The 25,568-nt window shown below is 36.6% G+C and overlaps 1 protein-coding gene across 1 annotated transcript in view; it reads left to right on the top strand.

Moving 5' to 3' along the window:
* LOC138932229 (fez family zinc finger protein erm) overlaps positions 1 to 8,578 on the top strand; it is a 28,823-nt gene extending 20,245 nt beyond the window's left edge. Inside the window, exon 2 of the mRNA XM_070293848.1 lies at positions 5,590 to 8,578. Coding sequence (XP_070149949.1) covers positions 5,597 to 6,799 — 1,203 coding nt within the window. The 5' untranslated portion in view covers positions 5,590 to 5,596 and the 3' untranslated portion in view covers positions 6,800 to 8,578. The remainder of the gene's footprint in view (positions 1 to 5,589) is intronic.
* The last annotated feature ends 16,990 nt before the right edge of the window (positions 8,579 to 25,568 follow it).

Below are 25,568 nucleotides of genomic sequence, written 5' to 3'. Positions count from 1 at the left end.
ATTATATGTGATTCAATGTTATTACGAGATGTTATTACCAAAATTGTTATGAGATTTGCATTGATTATGTCATTTTTATTACAACTTTTGGGATAAATTTTAATGTAAATTAAGAGACGTATCTTTTTACCTCTTAACTGAAACTCATATCGGATTAATACGTGATACAATATTGTATTATTATTATATAAAAGAACTAAATTCACACATCCAACGTATGTTATATTTTCGAGAAATGTAAGTTAAATGAAAACGAACAATACTTTGAAACTAGGATCGTAATTCATAGAAAAGGTCGAGTAAGGAATTTTGTGGCGCACCTTATTCCCTTATCACCACTTAACGGTGAAGAGTGATGGGCGTCTGAGTTCATGAGCAGGTATACTCACAGAAGGCCGCGGTGATTGATGCACCTTGTACACGCGAAATCGTTATCCGCCCACTTTCACCCTCTTATTCCAGAATGTTCATACAAGGGATTCACTGATTCGAATCACAACGCCTACTGTTTCGGGATCAATTATTTTAACTAGATGCGTGTCTTTGCGAAGCTGCGAAAAACATCATCAATTAAAATTTTAGTTAAATTCTCGTTTCAAAAACATGTAAATAAAGTTAGAAAATTCGTTTACAATTACATTATAAGTTATACAAATTATATATATAATTTTTTGAAAACCCTTAATAAGATGTAAAAAAATATCTCAAAACTAAGCTAACAAAAATTTGGATTTGATTTATTTTATTCGCATTTACAATTATCTTTACTAACCATTTATTATTATCTCTGTAAAATAATTATTATAAACATTCCTTGTGTTTCATTATTATATAATATTTTCTTACATTATTCTTAGAACTTTAAATTAATGCAAGAAAGAAGCGTGTGCAAATAGAAAGAACAATTCAATAATAAGAGCGATACCGCTCTTTTACTGCATTAGTCACAAAAGATCTAAAGAAACTCGAAGAAAGATAACTGGCGATCCTCAGACAGTCGCATTTGCAAGTCGGGGGACGAGTCTAAAAAGTATTCACGATAAAAGCAACGGTGAAACGACGTCCAGTTGAGTGTAATATCTTAATTGTTTCTTTGATTATGATAGAAAGTGAATAAGAGAACGAAATCCTGGTGGTTCGAAAGGGATCGAAGGGCAGAGAAAGGTAATTAGCAGATCGACAACGAGACGAACAAATTTGCAAAGCCATTTCAAGTTCCTTCGAGTCTCTTCAACTTTCTTTAAGTTCGTAGCTATCCGCTCATCGTTCGCTAATAGTTTACTGGAGATGATTGGATTCTTCGAATCGTTTGTAACCACATCGGTAAACTTTGTACATTTAACGCCCGCGATTTAATCCCTACCGGTAGATAGATCGCTCGCTCGCAAACGGGTTGCCGCGTTATTGAGCCAGTCACGAAAGCTGGCTCTTAAGCTTCGCGAAGTCCGCGCGTCTTTTATACAAAACTTGCAACACTCGTTTATAAGCATTTTCTTCCTCGATGTTAAGTTTATTTTGCAATTCATTTCTCTCTCGTAAATTATTTAAAAATATAATATTTCTAGCAAAAGAGAATTGACATACGATTCTTTAAAATATTTTTCATATTTTTACTTAGTGATATTTTTATGTACGCAGATAGAATCTATATTTTGCAAATATGTCTAATCAATTACGTATTCAATGTACACTATAATAAATTCATATATCAGACGCAATGTCCCGAAATATAAAAATTTATATATTAAAAGAAGCAATTTTAAAAATATGTATTCATGTAATATGAATATTTATACAATATTGCGCACGCATTCTATTTGAAACATTAAATTTTTCTATTCTGTACTCCACATATATATATATATATATGCAAAAGCATAGTTGCTAACAATAGAATATTGTTATATGACTTTTTCCTGTTATTATACATGTCTTTTAATTGCCAGAACACTTTAAAAAGTTGGACATATAATTTTATCCCCATTTCGACTTTCCATCTGCGTGTGTGCGATTGTATGATTATTCGTTCGGTATGCTTTTTTTATCGCGCGTAGAGAGAACAATTCGCGAAAATACATCAGGCTCCGAAAGGAGCAAATGGCCGCGTTGACGATCGCGTGGGACACATTGTCGATTGGGTCGAGTGGCATTAAGAAAACAAAATGGTCTCTGGCTGCGTGTCGGCCATACTTGGGCTGGGATTGATATAAATTGGTAGAATTGCCGGGTGCCACGGGTCCCGGTAGCGGGGAACGATACTGATTGCCACGGCCGCTCGTTAAGTACTGTAACAATGCTAGCCCCCACCATGATGCGGTTCGCCACCCCTCGCTTCTTGCACCCTCGGGCGACCGATGATAGCCTCCACCAATCTGTTCTCGTTCATCCCCTCCGTCGGTAGCGGCTTACTCTGCTATCCCTGTCGACTGAAGTGAAACGAGAAAAGGATAGTGGGAAGGAGATACAGATTGACGCGATACCCGAGAGAAGGATGAAAGTATAGCTTCAGGTAGCGTACGACAAGGGAGGGAGTGAGAGTATAGGGGGTAAAAAGATAGTAAAAGAGATGGAGGGAGAGGCGTGAGAATGGGAAGGAGGATGAGTGAGGGCAGGGTGAAGAAAGCGGAGGGAGAAGCGTGTGAATGAGGAGAGTGTGAGAAGAGAAGCAAAGATAATGTTAGAGACGAGTAACAGAGAAGGCGATGAGCGCGAAGGGAGATGAAGCAGAAAAGAAAATGACAGTGCGTGAGAGAAGGAAAAAATAATAGAGTAGAAAATACGAAAATAAGAGGGATCGATGAGGGAGAGAACAGGCAGAGGGTAGCGCGTGCGAGAAATAGAAAATAGATAGATATTTAAGAAAGAGGGATAATAGAAAATGAAAGAGAATTATAATTTGTTGCACATTTATAAGAAAAAAAAATTAAGAGTGATAAGTGCAGTAAGAAACAGTGAATAAAGATGGAAAAAAAAAAAACAAGAATAAATATCGGAGTAGAGCAAGAAAACAAGAAATAAAAAAAAAGAATAAATGAGAAAAGAGATAAAGTTATTAGCAATGAAATAATAGAACGATAGAAAAAAAGAGCGAAACGTATCAAAATGCATCCTAGAAACGATCAATTTAATATATCGAGAATATAATAAAAATATTAAAAAATGTCAAATTTTTACAAAATTTATTTTAAAAATGTAATAAAATGTTGATAAATACTAATTGTTTGCAAAATATCTATGAAACCAAAATCAATATTACGTCACAATTTAATAAAACAAAAGTATAGGAGCAAGAGAGGAACGGAGAGAAAAATACGACGGAGTCACAAAGACGCAAAGTGACGCGAGAGATGACGTCTGTTTCGAGCTTACGTTGGAAGAGCTCCAAGAAGAGCTCTCGCGTGATACATAATCGCGTCCTTTTGTCGATGGTATACTTCGGTCGACGGTTAGGCCCTTCCATGGCGCTGGAAGCTGGCGTCGCGTTGACGTTGTCGGCGCTTTTCTATAGGCAGCAGGGGTGGCTTTCGAATCACGTTGCGAGGCAAGACCGTTTTTCCTGCTCGAGTCTCGCTTCTCATACCGGGGATAGCTTTTCCTACCGGGCTGTGCCGGTTATTAGGGCTGCCCTCGACTGAGGGACAATCGAGAGGTACCCGACGATGGGCGGGACTTGCGAAGGGCTACTGCTGTCGCGTTCCATCCAGTAAGTTCACTCCTTTAAGCTTTTCGGAAAAATTTCTAGCGGGGCATATAGAAGCAAGGAAAGTTGAAGCGTAAATGTGCAGCATTATGACGCGAGATTTTGTGACGAGAAAGAAAATTATGGACGATTAGAATGAATTGTATTGATTTTATAAAAATATTATATAATTTGAATTTACTAGAAATATATGTTTTTAATTTATTTTAAAAGATGAAACATCTTTGTGTGAAATTTGATAAGGATTTAAGCATATACGTACATTGTAAATTTTTTATTCGTATCCACGAACAATAATAATCGCAAAATTATGCAAGTGTAATAGATAAATAAAAATTAATGTTTTTAATATATAAAATAAAATAAGAACCATAATAATTTTACAGAAAGATAGTTAAAAGATACTTATAATCCAATAAAAACTTTAGAAAGTATCCTTTTATTAAAATAGATATCGATCATTGAGTGTTACGTTAAACAAGAAAAATAAAAAGGTAAAATTCATTAATAAAATATATAATAAAAGAGCTTTTGCATACTATTTAGAAAAAAAAAATGTATTAATGTAATTTTCCATTTTTTAACAGAAGTAAAATATTAAAATTTGACGGATGCGTTTCTAGTTATACTTGTTCCAATCAGACTCATTCTATCGTAAATCTTGAATCAAGATCCGACGACTATCGCGCTTGGAGTATTTCGTGGAATAGCCAACGAAATCCCATCCAATTCCAGCCGTCATTCCAAGTCCAAACATAACGCCATTCCACGGAGCAAACATTTCTACTTTTCGACGTGCAAACCTTTCGCGATACCTCCGGGAAAGCTTGCTCTTCTACTGTGCTGACCATTTCGCGTCTCATTCAGTTCTGTCATTCATTCCCTGCTCCCATATTACATATGCTTAATGGTATGCTCACATATACAGCTGACATCCCTTCCACCTTTAAATATCTATATTTTATTAAATATTTATTTTAATAATAAGATACATCATCAAGTATTTGAAAATATACGAAAAATATATGTTTTTTTTTAAATATATTAAAAATCATAGATTCAACATATTCGATTAAAGTCAAAGTTCAATTGAATGGATATAGCGGTAGCATATGTTTCATACTCGGATTTATAGACATGTTGGTTTCAATGTGTACTAAAACATTAATGTGGGGCTGCGAAGAGAGAATCGCCAGTACTGGCGGTCCTCGAAATCATCAAATTGATCGCTATGATTTGCATATTCCCTCTTTGAACGATTAGTAAAATCCCGTGCACATTGAATGGACTATCAACGAATAATAGACGTTTTAATATCTTCATTTCGCGAATAACTTTTCATTATATTTACAAATTTTATACATATTTTTATATTACTTAAATTAAAAAATAAAATTTTGAAGAAACAGATTAAATTTACATATTTAGGTTAATAATGAAAAACCATTTATATATTGTATATGAATATATTGTATTATCCTTTTTAGTAGCATCTTTACGAGCATCTTTTTTATATTGATTAATTGAGAAAATGTAAAATACGAAAAGAAATTATTGAATTTGATTTAAATAAAATATATATTTAAATACATATTTAAATTAATCGTAGCATGCTTATATACGAAGTAAAAAATATTTTCATCAATATTATATTTTAATCATAGCTGATGAAAGCGTGTAACATATAAGAATTCTATATTTCTAAAGAGAAAATACTTTCCTTACACAAAATACTCGCAGAGCGTTAAAATCTTGACAGAAATCAGTCAGTAGGCGGCGTCAAGTGTATAGGGAGTATTCTTCCCAACCCCTCTGCGCGATTCACCCTCGACCATGAAAATCCCGACGCCCCGGGAAATACAATCTAACAGTCAGTATTTTCATTGCAGGCTTACCATGCAACCATTCGCAACGGGCAGCACAATGGCGACCGAGACACCGACGAGCCTGCCGCCCGAGAGAGTGACCTCCCCGACGCCCAGCCGTAATCTCACATTCTCTATCGCGAAGATCATGGAGCCGGACAAGCGACTGACGGAGCAGAACGTTAACCAGGTCCCACCCCCACCGTCAACGGTACCAGCAACAACAACGACGACGATTTTACAACAACCACCGAGCATCTCTTCTCCCTCGTATTCGGCGCATCTGAAATCGGCGTTCGAAAAGTACGTACCGACTCTAAGGCATCAGGATCTGCTGCAGCATTATCCCGTATTGTCCAAGTACTATCCGCTGTACTATCCTAGTCCCTTATTAAGGGCCTTTCCGGGTCCACCCGCTTCAACACCGTCGGTCACGCAGAGCTCACCACCCCCAACGACCATTCAGGAGGCCTCCTCGAGGCTCAGTCTCGCCAGCATGTCGCCGGAGAATCAACGCGGTAAAAAGAGCCCGACACCGCGCAGCGAGCTCGGCACCGTAAACAAGCAAAAGACCTTCACCTGCCCGGAATGCGGTAAGGTTTTCAACGCGCACTACAACCTTACGCGACACATGCCGGTGCATACGGGCGCTCGGCCGTTCGTCTGCAAAATCTGCGGCAAAGGTTTTCGTCAAGCGAGCACTCTCTGCCGGCATAAGATCATTCACACCGCCGAGAAGCCGCACAAATGCGTGACCTGCGGAAAGGCTTTCAATCGTAGCTCGACTCTGAACACCCATACGCGAATACACGCCAATTTTAAGCCGTTTGTCTGCGAGTTTTGCGGCAAGGGCTTTCATCAGAAGGGCAACTACAAGAATCACAAGTTAACGCACAGCGGCGAAAAGGCGTACAAATGCAACATCTGCAACAAGGCATTTCATCAGATCTACAATCTTACTTTTCATATGCACACGCACAACGACAAGAAACCGTTCTCCTGCAAGATATGCGGCAAGGGCTTCTGCAGGAATTTCGACCTGAAGAAGCACATGAGGAAGCTGCACGACGCGGGCTCGCCGGTGCTCAGCGGATTGGACGCCTCGGGTCAGAGTCATAACCAGCAGTCGGGCTACTCGTCAGTGTACCACGGTCCGGAACACTCCATTGTCAATCCGTTTATACTTCCCCCGCCTGGATCTACCAGTTACCATTCTCTCAGTAAGATGTTGTGACAGAGCGAAAACATGCATTATCCTAGAAAAACACAGTATCCGCTCATTCTCGGCTCGCCTTGCTACTCGGCTGATATGGGCCAATTAGCGCAAACCTCCAAGTGAAGAGCACGGGAAACGCCAAAGAATCCGCGTCCGATACCTTTTACTTGGACAAAATATATCCCGCTTTTGTCACGACGATCGGAAAATACATTCACGATATATTACATAGCTGAAAATATATACAATACAACACTGAAAACATGATTGAGAACCGATAAGATCTCTTGTAAGCGCAACAAAAGTTTTAATATAACAAGAAATAATATTGAAAATTTGTTCGCTAAAATTTGACAGTTGGTTGTTCATCTGCATTTGTAAAATTGAGATTCAAGTTGAATTGAAAGCAAAATAATGAATTGAAGTAATGACTTAAATGAAATTATCACTCGATTTTCTTACTTTTATATCTCGAGATAACGATATTTCCACAGTTATCTATTTTTATAACGTAACCAACGCGTTAATTAAATTTGATCAAATTTATTCTTTTATATTTATATATAAAAATATTGTATCACGCAAAATTGATTTTTTCACATTTTTATAATATCTCGTCGTTAGAAATTTTTCACTCGATTTATGTTATATTTTATTAGCTTTCATAGAATACATTGTAAATAGAGATATAATTGTCAGACATCCGACTGGATCGCACGCGTTGCAACAATCTATGGGTAGTACTTCAATATGTGATTTTACGGGATATTTATGAAACGGCGTATTGGCGTATAATATCGCAAATAATTTGTAGCGTGAATGAAATCAACCATATTATTATTTCATAAACCAACAAAATGCAGTTGCCCTATTAGTCCCTTCGTCAATTGGAAAGGGTTTTAATGATCGATTTTGGGCATCGATGGCTGCATCAATGGACTCCTGCGGGCTTATCATACTTGTATGTAAATATTTGTAAATATATACATGTGCAAAGCAAATACGTTAACGCGTAAACGATGGACGAGAGATATTAGTAAAGTGATTTGTAATTAGGGTTGTCTCAACACAGAGACTGACAGAGAGTGTAAAATGAAATTGTCCAAATGACTTATCAAAAATTCGTCCAGATCTCACACAGTGTTTACCCTCGAGTTCCATTCCAGTGTCAATTGCTCTGTTGTGTGACAGAAATAAAAATTTAGAATAAATATGCGTTTGTGTCCGACGAGGACTTTGAAGATATTATATTTGTATTTGTTGCAAAAATTAAATCAGTGTTCTTTTATATATCCATTTATTTTTAATGTAATACTTTATATGTGTTTCGAAACTAATATTCTCATGTTATCTCTATAATTGTAAACTTTTGTAACACAGAAATATAATAAATATAAAATGATCCAATCTTCTCAGAAATGCTGACGACAGTAATTTAAGTAAATCAACAAATTCATATTTTAATATCTCCGAGACAAACTGCGTATTTTTTCGTCGTTGTTATTTTTAACAAGAAATTGTATATTAAAAAGATTTTTATTTTATTGAGACAAGATCGATGTATAATCACGAACACGAAGGTTAAAGAAGATTCTTTTATATCGCGAAATAGATAAAAGAATCTACAATTATGTGGACATACGGAGCGATTTTACACATTGATCGCATATCTATCTACTTTTAGGCAAATGTATAAATCGGTGTGATAGTAGCTTTAAGCGAATTATAGATAGCAAATAAAATATCGGTCACTATTATTATTATTATTGTAATTATTATAGCTAAATCATGATCATTGTGGCTAATACGACTACGATCATTAAGAGCTTTGCAATAGAATCAAGAATGTTTATAAAAAGATTATTATTATTATTATTATAACTAGTATATCCATCTATGCATTTTTATTTACGTCCCGTAATTGAAAAAAGGCAAACTAAACGCTATTTTTGTTTACGAAGTAAAATAAGTTCTGAAACACCGCGTTATGATACGAAATTGATTATACAACAAGGATAACTATTGTGTGTGTTGAAAATTTGTTTTAACGAAGCGGGTCGTAACGGACTTTTGTCTGTACATGTATTGTGCGAGCTAGATAAGCGGCAGATAACCGCGGTGAATTAATCAAGCGTAATTAAAAATGAAAAGTTATTATATATGTATATAATCGGTAGAGTAGATGAAAATGCATATGTATGTGTCCCTGTTGTAAATATGAATCAATCCGATGCAATAAATTCATCGATACCAGTGGATTACCATTTATTTTTCTCAACTTATTTCAAGTCCCTTTTAATATGCGTCGTTAGTTAGATTTACCGCTAATCTGTGTGTGTATATGTGCCACACGCTTGTATATAGTTCAGTTTTCTTCAATACAAATAGCAAAGATATAACTTTAAAAAATTATTAAATGATATAATTAAATGTAATTTTCTCTCTTAATATATTACTTTTATCGAGATCTTTTTTATTCCTTTCACATACGGAACGTATTTATAATTTAACGATATTAAATAATGATACGTAATTAATGTTCTTAAAATATTCGATAATATTACTTTTTGCAAATTTTAAATATATAAAAATATGTTACGTTGGTTGGTAGATATTTAGTAGATTTAATTAAATATCTTGATGTTGATTAATCTTTCTAATCTCTTCCGGTTACTAATTTAAATCCAAGAATTATGATATTCAATAATTCCGAAAATGAGAATAATTTCAATGAAATTTTATTAATTTAGCTCGCGGTAAATTATTTCGATACATGTATTCGCTATGTGTAAGAAGCGGAAGTATCGTGAATTTCATATAATCGCGTATCGATTACGGAACAAAAATTTAATCCGCGATGTGTAACAAGAGCGTACATGTGCTAATCTCTCAGTCGCATCATCCCCGAGCGATCCCTAATCTAACTGCAACCGAGCGCGCAAGAGCTATCCCCTTAAGTACATTATTCACCTTGATATCCAATCTGCTACGATCGCGAAAGAGAAGGATAGAGGGAGAGAGGATATCGGAGACGATTCAGACGATCGATGAATCATCATTAGAGATCATGTGATCCGTTCACGTAGGATAGAGAAAAGTAGACAGAAAGAGAGACAGAGCGATTTAAAATGGAACAGAGGCTAAAAGTATAGCATCTAAGAAAGATAGTAGCTGCATGAAAGAGTCGGTGGCCGATCGGGGATAACTGGTTAAGGGGATCGCGGAGGAACAGAGAGAGAGAGAGAGAGAGAGAGAGAGAGAGAGAGAGAGAGGAAAGGGTGAAAAAGAGAGAGAGAGAGAGGGGGGGGGGAAGAGAGAGAATAACGTGCTTCCATCCTGATGTTTGCGCGAGATATCGTGCCGGTCCTCTGATGTATCTGCAGAATCTGTCCTTCATCCATCCATTAAATCCGAGCTCATCCAAACCATCGGGGCCACCCTGTCTCTTATCAAACACTGTCGGGTCGTTACGGGATCGACGGGCTCTTTACAGGGCGTCGTTCGAGTTACGTGTCAATGAGGAATGTGGCGATGTTTGCGATGTAACACGGATGCCCGTCATTGAAATGTACTTTCGTGTTCGATACGCGACGCACCATATCTCAGTAATGCATCTAGACTTGATGATATAATATTGGATGTACAATCCTGGTCGCGTAAATAATTCTGAAGAATTGTATTATGAAGAGAACTAACTTGCAAAGATATTTAACGTTGAGATATTAAACGTAAAAAAGTGTAAAGATAATTTTTATTTCTTACTTTCTCTTTTTTTTTTTCAATTAAATTTTTATTTATTGATATTCCTGTATATTAATATTATAGTAAGAATTTTATAATAAATTTTGCGTATTTCTTACTAATTTTATCACGATACTACAGAACATATGGTAAATATCATTTTCTCTGCACGACAGCAGGAATCCATCGGTTATCCTCAAGAAAAGTATAAAAGAGTCCCGGTAGCGCAGCGGGATTTGTGTATACAAACAAGTATTTAGTGGCATTTAATAGGAATTATCCGCACTGCAGAGGCACAATTATGACGGGATTATTAACACCTGGAACCTGGAGTCGTGCTACTTCTTGAGTTGCCGGCTTCTTGCTTCTATTACGAGTGCCCTAAACCACGAATATATTTTCCCTGACGAAGGATAGATTGCAAAGTAACCGCGTCGGTCGTCTTTTAAGTTGGCTCGCTCTAGCGCGATTCCGGTTTTGGAATTTTGCCCTACCAAAGAAGAAACCGCCCTGCTAAAATTGGCGTACCGTGAAATCGTTAGAAATCATCGTTTACGATGTTTAGGAAGCACTCGGTCTAAAGATTCTTGCGTTATTTAAAAAAATATTGTTTAAACAGGAAATAAACATTTAATGAAAAGCTATTATTTATCGCACATTAATAATTTTGTCATTAATAATTTATAAAATATTAAAAACTTTTCATTTTTTAATTAAAAGTCTATAAAAAAAAAAAAACAATGTATAATGTTAATTGGAAACAAGATAAAAAGATTACATTAAGCAAAAATAAATAATCGTTAATAAAATCGACTATCTTTTCTTGCGCCTATTATCGTTGTAATTTATTTTTTAATTTGCGTAATATTATTAAAAAATATAGTAAAGAATTTTTAATCCAGGGGATAATGGATCAAATGTGTAAATAAATTTAAATAAGACAGTGTTGTGTGTATGCGTATGTATGTTTCTACGTAGAGATACTCTCCAGTTTTCTTGTAGGGATTAAAGTCCGTGTACGCTGCATCGCGGTGCATTGAAATAAATTCAATGATTGCCATCATTTCCGCAAATCCGCCATAGATCTCCTCTAAATAAATCTGATCTCGAGCGAAGCGCGACCGAAATGTATATATCGAGTGAATTTTTGCGCGTATCAGTGCAGTCGAGCGAACATTTGTATGAATTCTGCAGTGGAGCGAACGATCCTCGGTGATCCGTGATGACAATGACAATACGGAGGCCGCCATAATGCCGGCATCCGCATCGACACGCCGCCGTTAGCACTATGGAGGGATGAAGAGAGTAATGAAGAGGTGTCGAACCGTATCCCGTAAACCCCCATCGCCGAACCAAGCGAACCAAGGGTCTCGCTCGCATAATAACTTACACACAGAGTTCGCTCATCAGTTACGGGTTTTAACCAATTATAAGGATATTAACGGGGGTGGCGCGATCGCGAATCAGCCCCCGGGGGCAGGAGGCTGCCGCATTTACGAGCGATCCGATATCACGCCGGGGGGATTTAAAGCGCCTCCTGCTGCGATCATTTTGCGTGCCGCCGCCGCCGACGTATTCGTGTGTTTGTTTCGATGATCGTTCGTATCAATACGTCGTTGTTCAATGAGAAGCGTTTCAATGAATTAATTTCGTGATTGTTTAAATCTTTCGCGTATCATGTTTTTCTACGAGCATGATGTCTACTTCGCAACAGGATACTCCAAAAGTGTTATAATTAAATATCTCGGAAACTGGACGCAATAAAAGAAAAATGGCATAATTTCTTATGTATGGCTGTAATTTCTTTTTTTTTTTTTCAAGTAAGAATTTATTCTTAGAAATAAAAATACATATTTTTTGAAAATTATATAGCTATATACTAAAAGGATAAATGTAATTTCATGTGCCATTAAAAGCTAGTCAATTAAAAAACTATATAAATTATAAATAAATAATTAAATTTTGAAAGTATTTTATTTTACTTTTTTTTAAGCTAAATTGCGCAATTTTTTAAATACCAGTAAATTTTAATAAATTGTTTAATTTTACGGTAATATAATTTTTTATAGACTTATCGGAGACTTATATGAGAAACTTGTATTTAACAGAGATAATTATTAAAATATTTTTTTTTACGCTCAATCCATTATGCTCAAAATCTTTCTTTTAGTTTTTATTATTTTTATTATTTTAATATTTTTCATCTCTGTTTTATTTATTTTTAAACAAAGTAATTATTGTACTCAAAATTTTATATTTAATGTGTGTATTTATAATTAACAATTTTAATGTAAAAAGCTTTAATATAAGCGTATGCGTGCGTGCCTGCCATAATTCCGTGGTAATTGTGTCTCTATCGACTTTTCTATCCGCATCGCGCGCGGTCGACATCTAATTACGTAGTATCAGGTGTCACTGGGGCATCTCCTTGCTTAATCCCGTTTCTCTCGATCATTGTACGTCCGCCGTACCTTATCCACGGTTCGACGCCTCGGTGAAACGCGACGGGGACGACGAGTCACTCGATTCAGCCCGAATCATTCGACTAAGCGGGAGGAATATAAAGAGGGCGGTCGAGCATTCAATCGCGTATCCGTTTCACGAAGACATACCATTTTCTTTTGTTACCCCCGTGAGAAGAGAGCCTGTGTGAACCCTTCTCGCGCGTTTTTCCGACGTAATAAAGCACACCGCGTGCCGATCTTATTGCATCGAGCATAATACTGAAAAAAATTCTGTTAGAAGGCTTACTTGAATTCGGCCGTGTTTTGGCAATCGCACAATACTTACAGCGATTCGTTTGCGAATATTATATCGATAATTTTTAATGATTAATTTAAAATTATATATTTCGAGAAAGATTTGATTGACATCAATTGACAATACCTGTTTCATTAATCTTTGACCATCTTAAAATTTCAATAATTTTGCACAGTTATATTACAGAATTATTGAATCAGTTTCGAAGTAACAATAAAATAGACACAGCATTAAAATGAAGCAACAAGTATATGTTCGATAGCGACGATTCAGTTAAGCGAAACGACGTTAAGATTTAAGAAATCATTCAGCGTCTCTCGATTCACCGTATTAACGAACGCGATTATTTTATAATGTGGTGACAATGGTATAACGATATTTATACGAAAGATGCGGCGTAGATATCAATAATTATTTAGTTTATTGTATTGCGGGGGATGACGGACGATAAATTGAACGACGCGATACGGCGATGAAAGTTCAAAGTTCGTCGCGGCAAATCGCGAGAAAAGTGGTCGAACGAATCCGCGCGAATCTCCGCACGCGGATCTAACAAGGGGGTGGTGGCTGGCGGCGACGCGATGTATTATAATGATGTCCCTCTTGGGAACACGACGGCATTTCTCATCCCCATGCGAAGCTCGGTACTTACGCGCACGGTACCATCGATTCGCTCGACCTCTTGGCTCTCGTAAAATCGCACGCTTCGACGAGTCCCATCTTCCTCATTATCGCCAGGTTCTTGCAAAAGTCAAATGGGGATGCGAACTCTCGTTGTAGAAGATTTCGATGATATATCAATGTTGTCATTCTTTATTCTTGCTCTGTTATTTTATTTTTCGATGGCATTATATATTGCATGGCGTTTTTTACTACATCGTATCGTATTTTTCCATTGTTATATTGTCGTTCAAAATGGTTACGTATTCGCGCATTGAAAATAATATCTTGCATTTTACATTAGATGAATATAAAGCGAAATTTATATATATGTGTGTGTGTGTGTATGTGTATATATATATATTGTATGTCAATTCTAATAGCACATGCAGCGACAGTTAAAATATTGATATATTTATAAATAATAATAGTATTGTTACATATGAATATTACGTACATAATTCTAAAATGTAAAAAAATGATGCTTTTAGATTGAACGATCACAGCTAGTATACAAAATATAAAATATTTTATAATTTCTAAATAAATTTTAGAAACATATAATAATTGACGAATCACATAAAAAGAGATTAATTTTTTTCATTATATTTTAACACGTAAAATACTTTTCGAATTTTGTTTAATAATTTTTTCCAATACTATTTTAATTTAAAAAATGTATATATATATATATATATATATTTCTTTTTGAGAATAATCAAGATTCGGGTCATGCTTGGGACTTGCAAAAAAAGAACGAGCGCGAAATTAGTAAGAGCGTACGCATGAAGTCACGCGCGTGTCCTCGAAAGGGCGTAGACGCTGTCACGACGTGACAGAGGGAGAGAGTTACCATCGCGCCGAGAGGTCGCCAGAGAGATGCCCGAGACACATTTTCGAATCTGTTTAATCTCGGGTACGCGGTGCGTAAGTGAAAGCTATCTCCGTGAATACGAAATCAAACAAAGCGACAAACAAACGCCTTTTCTGTCGCCGTCATCTCGAGAGGAGCCGAAGCTTGCCGGGGCTGGCGTGAGATTGCAATCCCCTCGCCGCACTTCTTAGCGCTTTGATGTATGCGCTTCGCACCAAATGCATGTCACACTCGGTGTGTTTATGAGGCAAATCTTTTACCCCTCTCTCGCCTTCTAAAGCCCGGTGTGCTTCGCCTTTCCGCCTACTCTCTCCTTTACACGCCCGCGCCGACGCTTCTTCGCGCTCGCGCGCGCGCTTTCTTTGACACTCCCCTCCGCTCTTCTGATCCCCGTGTATGCGCGTTACCGTCCCTTTTTTTTTTAGTTCACTTCTGTAAGATAATTAACTGGCTATCTCTTTGCGTCGTCGACCAATCATCGACAACGCAGCTAAGATCATCGTACCGGAAATAGCGCGTTAAGTAACATTGAAAAGCAATGAAATTGGCGGATTCAGAGAAATAAAGGCAGAAGTAATTAATCATAATCACCCAGGAATATAATTGCAAAGAAGATTAATATACTATTTTCGGAATAAAATATAATATTTTTAAAATCTTCTTGTAGATAATTCAAATCCAACATATAATATACAGAGTGATATACGTCAAAAGCATTTTGGGATCCAGGTTTATAGGAAATTTTTTGTTCAGAATTAAATTTCCTATAAAATCTCAAAGTCTGGCTGGAACGTTCGGGGCCACCCTATATATATATATATATATAAGCTAATTACAAAAAATTAATATGAGAATATGCAAATACTTGGTCCACATTACACGAATGACACAAAACTTTATTAAGAAAAATACACCTTATTTAATTTTCGCGTTTTATAATGTTTAAATATATAATAAGCAAATAAAAATCTTTTTCATGAAAAAAATATTTGAAGCAATAATTATATCATACTACCATTTATATGATATCTAATATTAATTTGTTGACATATGTTATCAATTATTATAATTTAGTTTTTTTTTTCGCATATATACGTATATATATTTTTATCCATAAATATGAGAAAAGATTTTTTTAGTATCCGATCATCAAAAAATTTTTACGTGATATAATAACAGATCATTGCAAAGGGATTTAAAATTTTAAGGATTAGCATTTGCACATTGTTGTAAATCGTAGGTTATAGAGAACGATTAATCGTTGGTACTGGCTTCCCAGGCAATATATTCATTTATTGTTTATTCGAGCGCGAACGTGTGGATCGCGTTTACGCGACGAATTTTATTAGATCATATCGACACGCGTTGCATCATCCATACGATGCGATATCCGTCTGTTGAGTATTCGGCGAACGAACGTGTATCGTCTAGAAGCGGCTTTAGTGCGGAAAGCGGATCTGCTGGTCCAGCAGATTATCGCGAAACTGCGAGCGAGATACGCGCATGGATACGTGAAGCGTATTAAAAACTCACCGCGTCGCGGTTCTCCGTTAACTCGTGAAATATACGTTCCTGCGAATTGCGATGCGAATGAGATGCGACGGCGTGAACGATTTTTTTTTTCGAACAATACCGCGGATTACAGGTAACTTTGTTCCGCGACTCGATTATATATTTCGGCACGGAAAATTGCGTACTTACGCAATGGTCCTTTCATCGCTCGCGCGTGTTTTTTCCTCCGCGTCGATGACGAGAGAAGAAGACGACGGGATGAATGGCGAACGAATGTGTTTCGAAAACTTGTTTCGACAGTGGCGATAATAAGGGCCCATTGAGACGGTACGAGCGCTATTGTGTCCGTCTGGGTGTATCTGCCCTTCTGCCCCGATCTCGTCTGAACATCCCGAAGATTCTCAATGGAGCGAGTGGAAACTCGTGAAACGAACGAGCGTGCGAGTGGACGCGCTTTCTTTAGAGACCGTCCTTTTAAACGTGCGAGTCGCCGCGCCTGTCATCGCCTTTATCCTATTCTCATTCTCATTTATGTATGTGCTAACGTAGTCGCGCGTAATGATTACGGTCACGATGTCCGGTACTTGTTGCAAATGCGTTTAAGATTGAGATGCTAATTACATGTATAATATATCTTAAAATTAATTTTATTTCTTGAAAGTTTAATTTTTCATATATCATTTAATTTTATCTTAACTGACTGAAGATGTATTAGCAGAAGAGTTTGATGATATATGTACATGTAAAATGCTAATCTATTATACGTATAAGTTCTTTATATAATATTAATATTTATTATATTTATTATTAACGATATATATATATATATATATATATATATATATGTACACAGTAGAAAACTACTGCGACTGAGCAATCAAGCTCAAGATCATCCTGTTCAACCCTATCCCGTAATCCATCTCAGCAAAAGGATAACCTCAGAACAGGAGCCCATTGTCGAAAACTGTCGCTTTTCTCGATCGCAAGGTTTACCATCAATTAGAGGAAGCAGGTATTGACCGGTAGCCCGAATTCCAAGGTATCAATGCCGAAGTTTTATTGTGGGAGAAGTCTATGTTCGGTATATACGTATAAGCATGACGGAATCGAGGCGATCAGTAATCCGCGTGTCGATTTTGATGGTAAAGGAAGCCGACAGCAACCTCGTCGAAGACTTTAGACATCAGGCCGAGATTAAAGGACCCGCGCCGGTAACAACATGGATCGGCATGAAATGACAATGGAGGCGGTAGCCAATGACCAATAAATTGAACTACGGCTCATTTCACTAATTCCCGTAATAATCTAATAGATTAACGATTATCTGTTTAGTGCGGCTCGTTTACGTTCGTTCTATGCCCCACGGGGGATGGTTCGTTCAAAAATTATGAATGAACTTTTTGAGACTTTTTCTCGGGACGGAGAGAGAAATGCCTCGTGTGAAAAGACCAGTTCTACAAGAATTTCTGCGTGCGTAAAAGATGAGAACCGGAAATATACACGGAGGACAATTCGTAGTAAGAAACATCATGAAATATATATTTCATGTTATTATAATTTTTTGTAATTTATAAATATTATAATTTTCCTATACATAGTATTCTTCTTCGTTAATACAATAATGTTGACAATGTAAATATTACTAATTGCGATTATTAATCAAATATGGGAAAATAAATCTTAATAAAATAAAAAAAAATAATAGAAAGATCCTCTCTTTGCTCACCTTTACTCAAACTATTATCGGATTTGCATTGCCAAAGTTGTATAAATAGAAATTATTTATTTAATATTTATTTAAATTTTAATCTACTAAAATTTTATAATTTTACAATAAAATATACTTATCATAATACATGCCATACACGCAGACAATTTTATAAAGTTTTTTTGCGTTAATCTCTACCAGTGATTAAAAAGATCAGATCGTTTTGAGTATCAAATGCGATTAGAATAGAAAATTTCTATTTACATCACTGTGGCGATGCAAATGATAATAGTTTGAGTAAAAGTGAACGAAGCGCGTATCTTTTTATTACGCTGACTAACGGCACCAAATTTTCGGGTGCAATTTAATTTAATAGGGGCAAACGGAGGTGGTTGAAGGGGGATCAAGAAGATTGAAGGGGGTGAAACGAGCAAAGACCACTGATCGGTATTTAGTGGCTCCTGCGTGTGACATGTACGAGCTAACAACCGTTCCATCGTATTTTGAATGAGTCGGGAATACGAAAAAAATTTTTTTTAAGCACTGTGAACGTCAATCAGTAGACGACTACTTACAACTCTTTCCAATAGCATAATAATATCAAGCTATAGAATCATTAGCATAATATATGTATATAATTAAATATTTTTTTATACACATTATATACAATATTTAAAAAAGATTTGTATTCTTTTTATCTGCAATAAAAATATGATTAAGAAGTTGCATGTTATACACGTTATGCGATAGACTAATTCATATTTTGCATATAAAATATATAAAATATGTTAAATAATAGTTTTAATTAATATTAAATGACTTTGATTATATATATATAATATTCATATATTTGAAAAATTTCATATATATGCAAATTAAACAAAAATGAAATATTTATATTATATTCAGTAACATATACATGATATATTTTCAAGTTACATTTTTTCATCCAACTTAATGTTACAAGAATATATCAATATAATTGTGTTCTGTCCTAGCTTTAGTGGTGGCAATCGAAGCCACAACCCCAGTAGAAAAACGCGAGACAAAAGGTGCGTCGCGTAGAATCGCGCGTCAATCGTTGACGCACGAGGCAGAAAATAAAGACAAGTGCAAGTGCGCCGCGCGGTGCACAGAGCGTCGTCCACGGCTATGTGGGGGTACATACACTGCGTGCGACAAAGGGGGATTTTCGCGGGGAGTGGACACACGGACGGGGATGCGTTCCTGAATGCGGGAGACGCAGCGCGTGTGCGTGTGTGCGACGTGGGTGGAGAGGTTAACACGTGCGCGCGAGGGATTTCTGTGTCGCCGTGAAACGCTTAGCGAGATTGCAGTCGACAATACGACAATACAACGTGCGTGACACGCCCGGCGCGGTTTTCGCAGAAAGGGAGGGCAGGAAGGACGCGAAGGGGACTATGCGACTATGCGGGGCGGAGGAAGGAGGGGGAGATACAGCGACGACGAAGGGGTGGATTTCGAGCAGACACTGAAATCTCGCCAATTCTAGAGGGGTGGCTCGCCACACCCCAGCTTTCATCGTGCGGACTCGACTCTATCGCGGTCCGCGATTCTCACCCTTGTTTACCGCGGCGGCAAGCACAACCCCCTTTCCTCCCGTCAAGACCGAGCAAGCGATATTTCTTCTCGTAATGAAAACCCGTTGGATCACCGACTAATCCTGTACGATCGGTTAATCTGTGCAAACAGATTTTGTGTCGACGGTCTGACGAATCCGATCGCCGCGCCGGTGTTCGAGCGCATTCATTTGTGCGCTATTTACCGAATTTATGAAAATAATTAAAATGATATATTTCTTTTATTAATTTACTAAATTATGTTATTCAGTACAGTAAACAATATATTTGATAAATTGGACCAATAAAATTTCATTCTTCAAAAACAGTGCAAAGCATAATTAAACTTGTATCAAATGAATGAAATTATTCGCATATTAATTTCTACAACATTTGAGATGTCAAGTTACAGAGACTTTGCTCAATAACAAATCGACGAATAGTCTACTTTATATATTATTTAAGAATGTACAATATAGATTAATCTACAGTATATGTACATACATACGTAACGTACGACTTCTCAATTATGTTCCTATTCTAGAGAAGAAAAACGGGTGAAAGGGGGGGGGGGGGAGGGAGGGGGCGATACAAAAATTTTTTTATAATACATTTTCAGGAAGATTATATTATGGAACGATTACGATATATATGTGTGTGTGGGTGGACATGTGGACATACACCCCCCCCCCCCCCCCCACACACACATATATATATATATATATATATATATGTCTACGGCGATATTGCGCGTATATGTTGAAAAGATATAAAACGAGCTGAGCACATAATACAGAACCGATTTCGAGGCAAAGTGGCAAGCTGCTAGTACAAAAAGGTGCTCGAATGTATACCAAATGGTATTCGCGGGACCATCCTCGCCCCTCGGCGTGATGCGTTGTATTTTTACTCTGTGTGTACTCACCCATATGTATCTAGCTTATAAAATAGCGCACAATGCTGGCATTATAATGCCCGGAAAGTGCACAAGTGCACGGGCTCTTGAGTTCGTACCCAAGATTTCGTATCTGTATCTCTTTGTGCGCATCCGCGAGGGCTCAAATGGCCAGTCAATGGCAGAAGGGACCGCACGATTTGTCACGCTATATTTTCATATGTTTGCGGTGCACTACAAACTATACATGTATTATGTAATATACAGAATAGGACGGAAATCACATCATTACAGTAAAGCAAATAATTTCTCTACAAATCTAATTGTAAGCATTGAATATATTTTCGTAAAAGATTTACTTTCCGAAAAAATTAGTTTTAAGATCTGCATACATTCTTGAACTTTCAAATTTGATTTTATTTAACTTTTTTGTATGTAAATAATTTTTCTAAATTATATCTTTTTAATTTTCTCAAAACTATCTTTCTCTCATCGATTATTTTCTCCTCTTCGCACGTGATATAGTAATTTCAGGGAGTACGGGCGTGATGCGCGGACGGAAATCATAGCTTGGTTATATTTTTCATAGGACGGACGACGTTTTTGATGGAGAAGCATGACCCACTTCTTCGCTATTACAAATCAATATTACGTCGTCTCGAGGGCGCCCGGCAATACGTCAAAGCGAGATCAAACTTTTTCAATCTCGATTAATTCCGCCGCTGCGGTATTGCCGTGACAGGGGCGATTGTCCGCTGTTAAAGAGTGCGGAAAACTGCGGTTGAGTGACACGAGCGCTTGAAATTTAAAAAAAGAGCCCTATGAAAATAAATAGAACGGGGGTGCGCGCGGTGACAGGCAGCGGCGCTTCATAAATGCCGCGCCGCGAGGTAATTTCTCTTTGTCACGCTCAGCTCGATAACGCGAGATGACTCTCAAAAACGCAATTCGAAAAATCGCATTGCCATTATAATAAACTTCCATGTGTCATATCCTATCAGCGTAAATCGGAGTTTCCTAACAAATGTGAAATTAAAACATACTGGTGCGCTTGCACTAAATAAATGCAATATAAAAAATTATTCACGAAAATAAGTTTTTACGGATTGATCTAAAAGTTGATTGCAATTTCACCAATATTTAAAACACGTTTTCATTGCAATTTATTATGCAATATTACGTAAAAAAAACTTTATTTTTTAGCTCGAAAATGGTTTAGAATATGGTTGTTTATTCGATATTATTATAATTATTTCTTAATTAATAAGTTATAGTTTTATGTAAAAAATTGTTCTAACACTAACGACAAAAGGCAATGGATGAGAAATAAAATTTAAAAAAAATCAAAAGCTGTATTAAATACGCGATATGATGTTGATGATGATGTATACAATTTTTGTTTTAAATTTTAATTTAAAAGAAACCAGAACAAATTCAGCAACTCCGCGCCAATGGGATGTGGAGCGTCCTATAAATGGTTAAGCTGGGCTTAGTCGGTGCTCCAGCAGCATACACAGGGGTAAAGGTTACAGACTGCCGATTCTGTGCGGTTCCCGGATACGTGTGCATGTAATACACGCACGATACACGTGTATCCGTGCGGAAACGGCGCGGCTCGCCGAAATCTCGGCGTAAGAGAAGTCCGGCCTTGCGTTCCCTATTACAGTGTAATGCCCGCAGGAGCACCGAGGGGGAAGCGAATCCTCACGGCAGCGGGATCCTCAATGACGATGACAAGGGCCGACAGCCTTTCCAAACATACAGTTGTAAACGTCTGCTCTCGTTTCATGCCAGACGTGACCGCGTCGCCCTAAGGGCTTTACTATCATTTTGGCAGCGCGGCTACTGTTCGCGCTACCGAGTTAATACGGTGGTAACTCCTGGTTATTACGACGCGAAGAAAACGCGCTCGTGTATCGGATAGACTTGCGTGAGAAGCCTGTGATTTTTTTACGCAGTTTTGTGTTAGTTTTCGCGTATGACTATAACAATAAAATCAAAAAGTAGATTATTTTCAATTCTTTATATAACGTCTGTATTTTTTTTTGTTATTAGAAATATTTTTGATCAAGCTATTTTAATATTGATTACTCACTTAATTACAGTTTTATCAATATTAACATTTGATTTGTAGTTTTAAAGTTTTAATGAGATATATTGATTAAATGAAAAATACGAGAATAGAAAAAGCTATATGTTAATCGTTTAATTATTATTTTATTTTTATATTAAATTTTCTTTTTAATTAATTAAACGATTATATTACTGTCTTACAATCTCTCTTTTTTTTTTTTCAATACTCCATTTTGCGGTGCAATCCTGTTTCCCTCCGAATTATGTTATACATGTTCAGCTAATTCCTTCTACCATCCTCTCTTCTAATCTGTTTGAACTAGTTCAGTGATTCGGATCGTTAATACTTTTGCTTGTCCAAGTTTGCTTTCGCCCAACCCTTTGTGGCCCCATTTCCAAAAGAAGCAACTTCGAAATGACAACAACAACAACACAAGAAGATTTTATTGGTCGCTATGAGCCTTACGGTAAGCTATGTAGCTATGAAAGCTTATCTTCCTAATGCTGGTAATACTTTGGCTTTAACCGGTATTAAAAGCAAATGTACTTACATTCTACCATTCGGTCCCATTTCTGTCGTCGATCATCGCGGTATTAATGTACGAAAGGACCCCCTGACCCCGTTTACGTTTTCACAAAGATCGGATTATCAGAGAATGCACAAATACTTAGAATTGTTCGCTTTGTAACCTTTTATAAAATGTATACATTTTTTTTTTAGCCAGTTATAGATTGATTTTTGCGGTTTCCACGTGTTAACGAAAATTTATACAGTGCTTTTGAAAATCAAACATTGCGCGACATGAAAATTTATATAGCGGTTAAAACACTTTGAGTATTGCGGTTACATATAATAGAGACATATGCCAATGTTTGCCTTTCGACATGCATGTTTTACGCCCGTCTGGTTACTTTGCTCAGTCGGACCCTTCTTTTTATTCAGATGACCACGAATTGACGACCCTTCTCGCGCGGACCAAATTATGTCTAATAAAACGAGCAGTTATTTGTATATCATTTTGAATATATATTATTTATTGTAATTGAGTTTTCCGTGATATGCATAATTATTCTGTCTCGTGTCAGTTATCTAATAAATTTTGACGCGCGTGATAATCATAATTGTTTTTATTGTATTAATACATAAAAGTTGGATCGTGTATAGCAATGTATGTTAGTCATGTGTAATTTATATATATTTATAGAATAGTGTTTGCCAGTCTATTAATTTCACGAAACTGTAAAAATTTTTGTCGAAATTCAAATGTTTATTTAGTAGCAATTACGTGTAAACCTGTATTTATTTTTGAGTTAATTTCAAATTGATAGCACTTTCAGTCATCGTTGATACGCGGCGCTTTTAGTCTATTGTATCGTTTTGAAGTAGTATATAAAGCGTATATAAGATATGCGAGGGAACATAATTCAACGATAGTTCGTCAGACAGCCGAGAGAGATGTAGTGTGAATTGGTAAGTTCAGTTGAATTACGTTGGGAGTCGAATTTTCTTGTTAGTGATGGAAATTCTTTCGCAAACACAGTATTTTTAAATTTTCATGCTTTCATAACGCTATCCACATTTAATTACAAAACCGAGTTTTGAATATGTATCTTATATTTTGCTCGCGATATTTAACTAATACACTTAACACATTAGATTTATTAGATAAATTTTGCATATAAAATATTACATATAAAATAAAAGTTACTAACTAAACGCGATAGTGATCTAAAAATCACGAATAAGCAAAGGTATTTAATAAAAAATTACACACACACACACACACATATACGTATGGACAAGGAGATATTCTACATAAGATTACAAATAATATGCATAAAAATTACCACGTGATCAAGAGTTGTTTGTATACATCGCTAGATTTCAATAAGAGAAGGTGTGAATAGACTGTTCCTGGTAATGAGGAATCTACTGGCTAAGCAACCAAGTATCCACTAGCTCATCTATCTAACTAACCCGCGTTTCGTTCCCCCATACCTATCCATTTCTACCCATTCGCATCCCCTTTCGACACCACCGCTGCCATCAGTACCCCCTTGCACGCCTCCGGCTTCGTCACGTTCCAGCTTCCCTTTTAACCTCTACCACCCCGCTGCATTCGCTTGTTAAAAATAAAGAAACAAGTAGTAAAAAGAAAACGATGCAAAAGTTACGCGAAAGAATTACAAAACAAATATTTTTTTTTTTTTGTCGAAATGCAGATGTTAACTCATGTTATTACTGCCTTTGTCATTATTAGGTTTTTAATTCTAATTAATAAATTGTAGAATAAATTATAAGAAATCTCTCTTTTTTTCTCTCAGCGTTTTTATTTATGAACATTTTCCAATTTTTTTTTAACTTCTCGGTCTTAACGTTAACTTTTTCTTTCACAAATTGTCAAACTGTCAAAATTCGCATGAATTGACAGTTGCAAATGACACGAATGAAGCAAGTCGCAGCGCACATGCGAAACAGCCAATCATCATCGCGAAAAAAGGCCTCAACGCTTCGATATATTTGAGTTCGAGGTTTCATGCCTTTTTTAGAAAGGGATTATATAAGAAAAAAGATTATGTTAAAAAAATCGATAATAGCTATATATACGAGTGTGTGTGTGTGGAATAAATTGATAAAATAAATTTTGAAAAGGCAACAATTCTTTCTATTAATACTTTAATTTTACATCATTAAAATCCTTTTCCGTTTATGATATTTCTTGCGTCTCTCGGTAACGATATGATAGAAACAAATACCGCGACAAGCCGCCGTGTCGTTGCTTTCACACCTAGATTTCGAGTGGTCGATACGTTTCAGTTAACTCCGGAAGCTCGACGAATAGTTGCGAAGGAACTGTCAGAGAACTGAAGAGTACGGAAGCTAGAAGAGAAGAGGAGAGGAGAGGGATGAGCGAAGCTGAGGGGGATGAAATTGACGAGGCGACGAGCGATACGGATAGAGGAACGAGTGCTCCGCGAGCGCG

The sequence above is a fragment of the Polyergus mexicanus genome, unplaced genomic scaffold (genome assembly GCF_030449975.1).
Source record: "Polyergus mexicanus isolate NDT 795.1 unplaced genomic scaffold, iyPolMexi1.0 SCAF_4, whole genome shotgun sequence".
Taxonomy (NCBI): Eukaryota; Metazoa; Arthropoda; class Insecta; order Hymenoptera; family Formicidae; genus Polyergus; species Polyergus mexicanus.
Note: the sequence above shows the minus strand (reverse complement) of the source record. Positions and strands in the feature narration are given on the sequence as shown.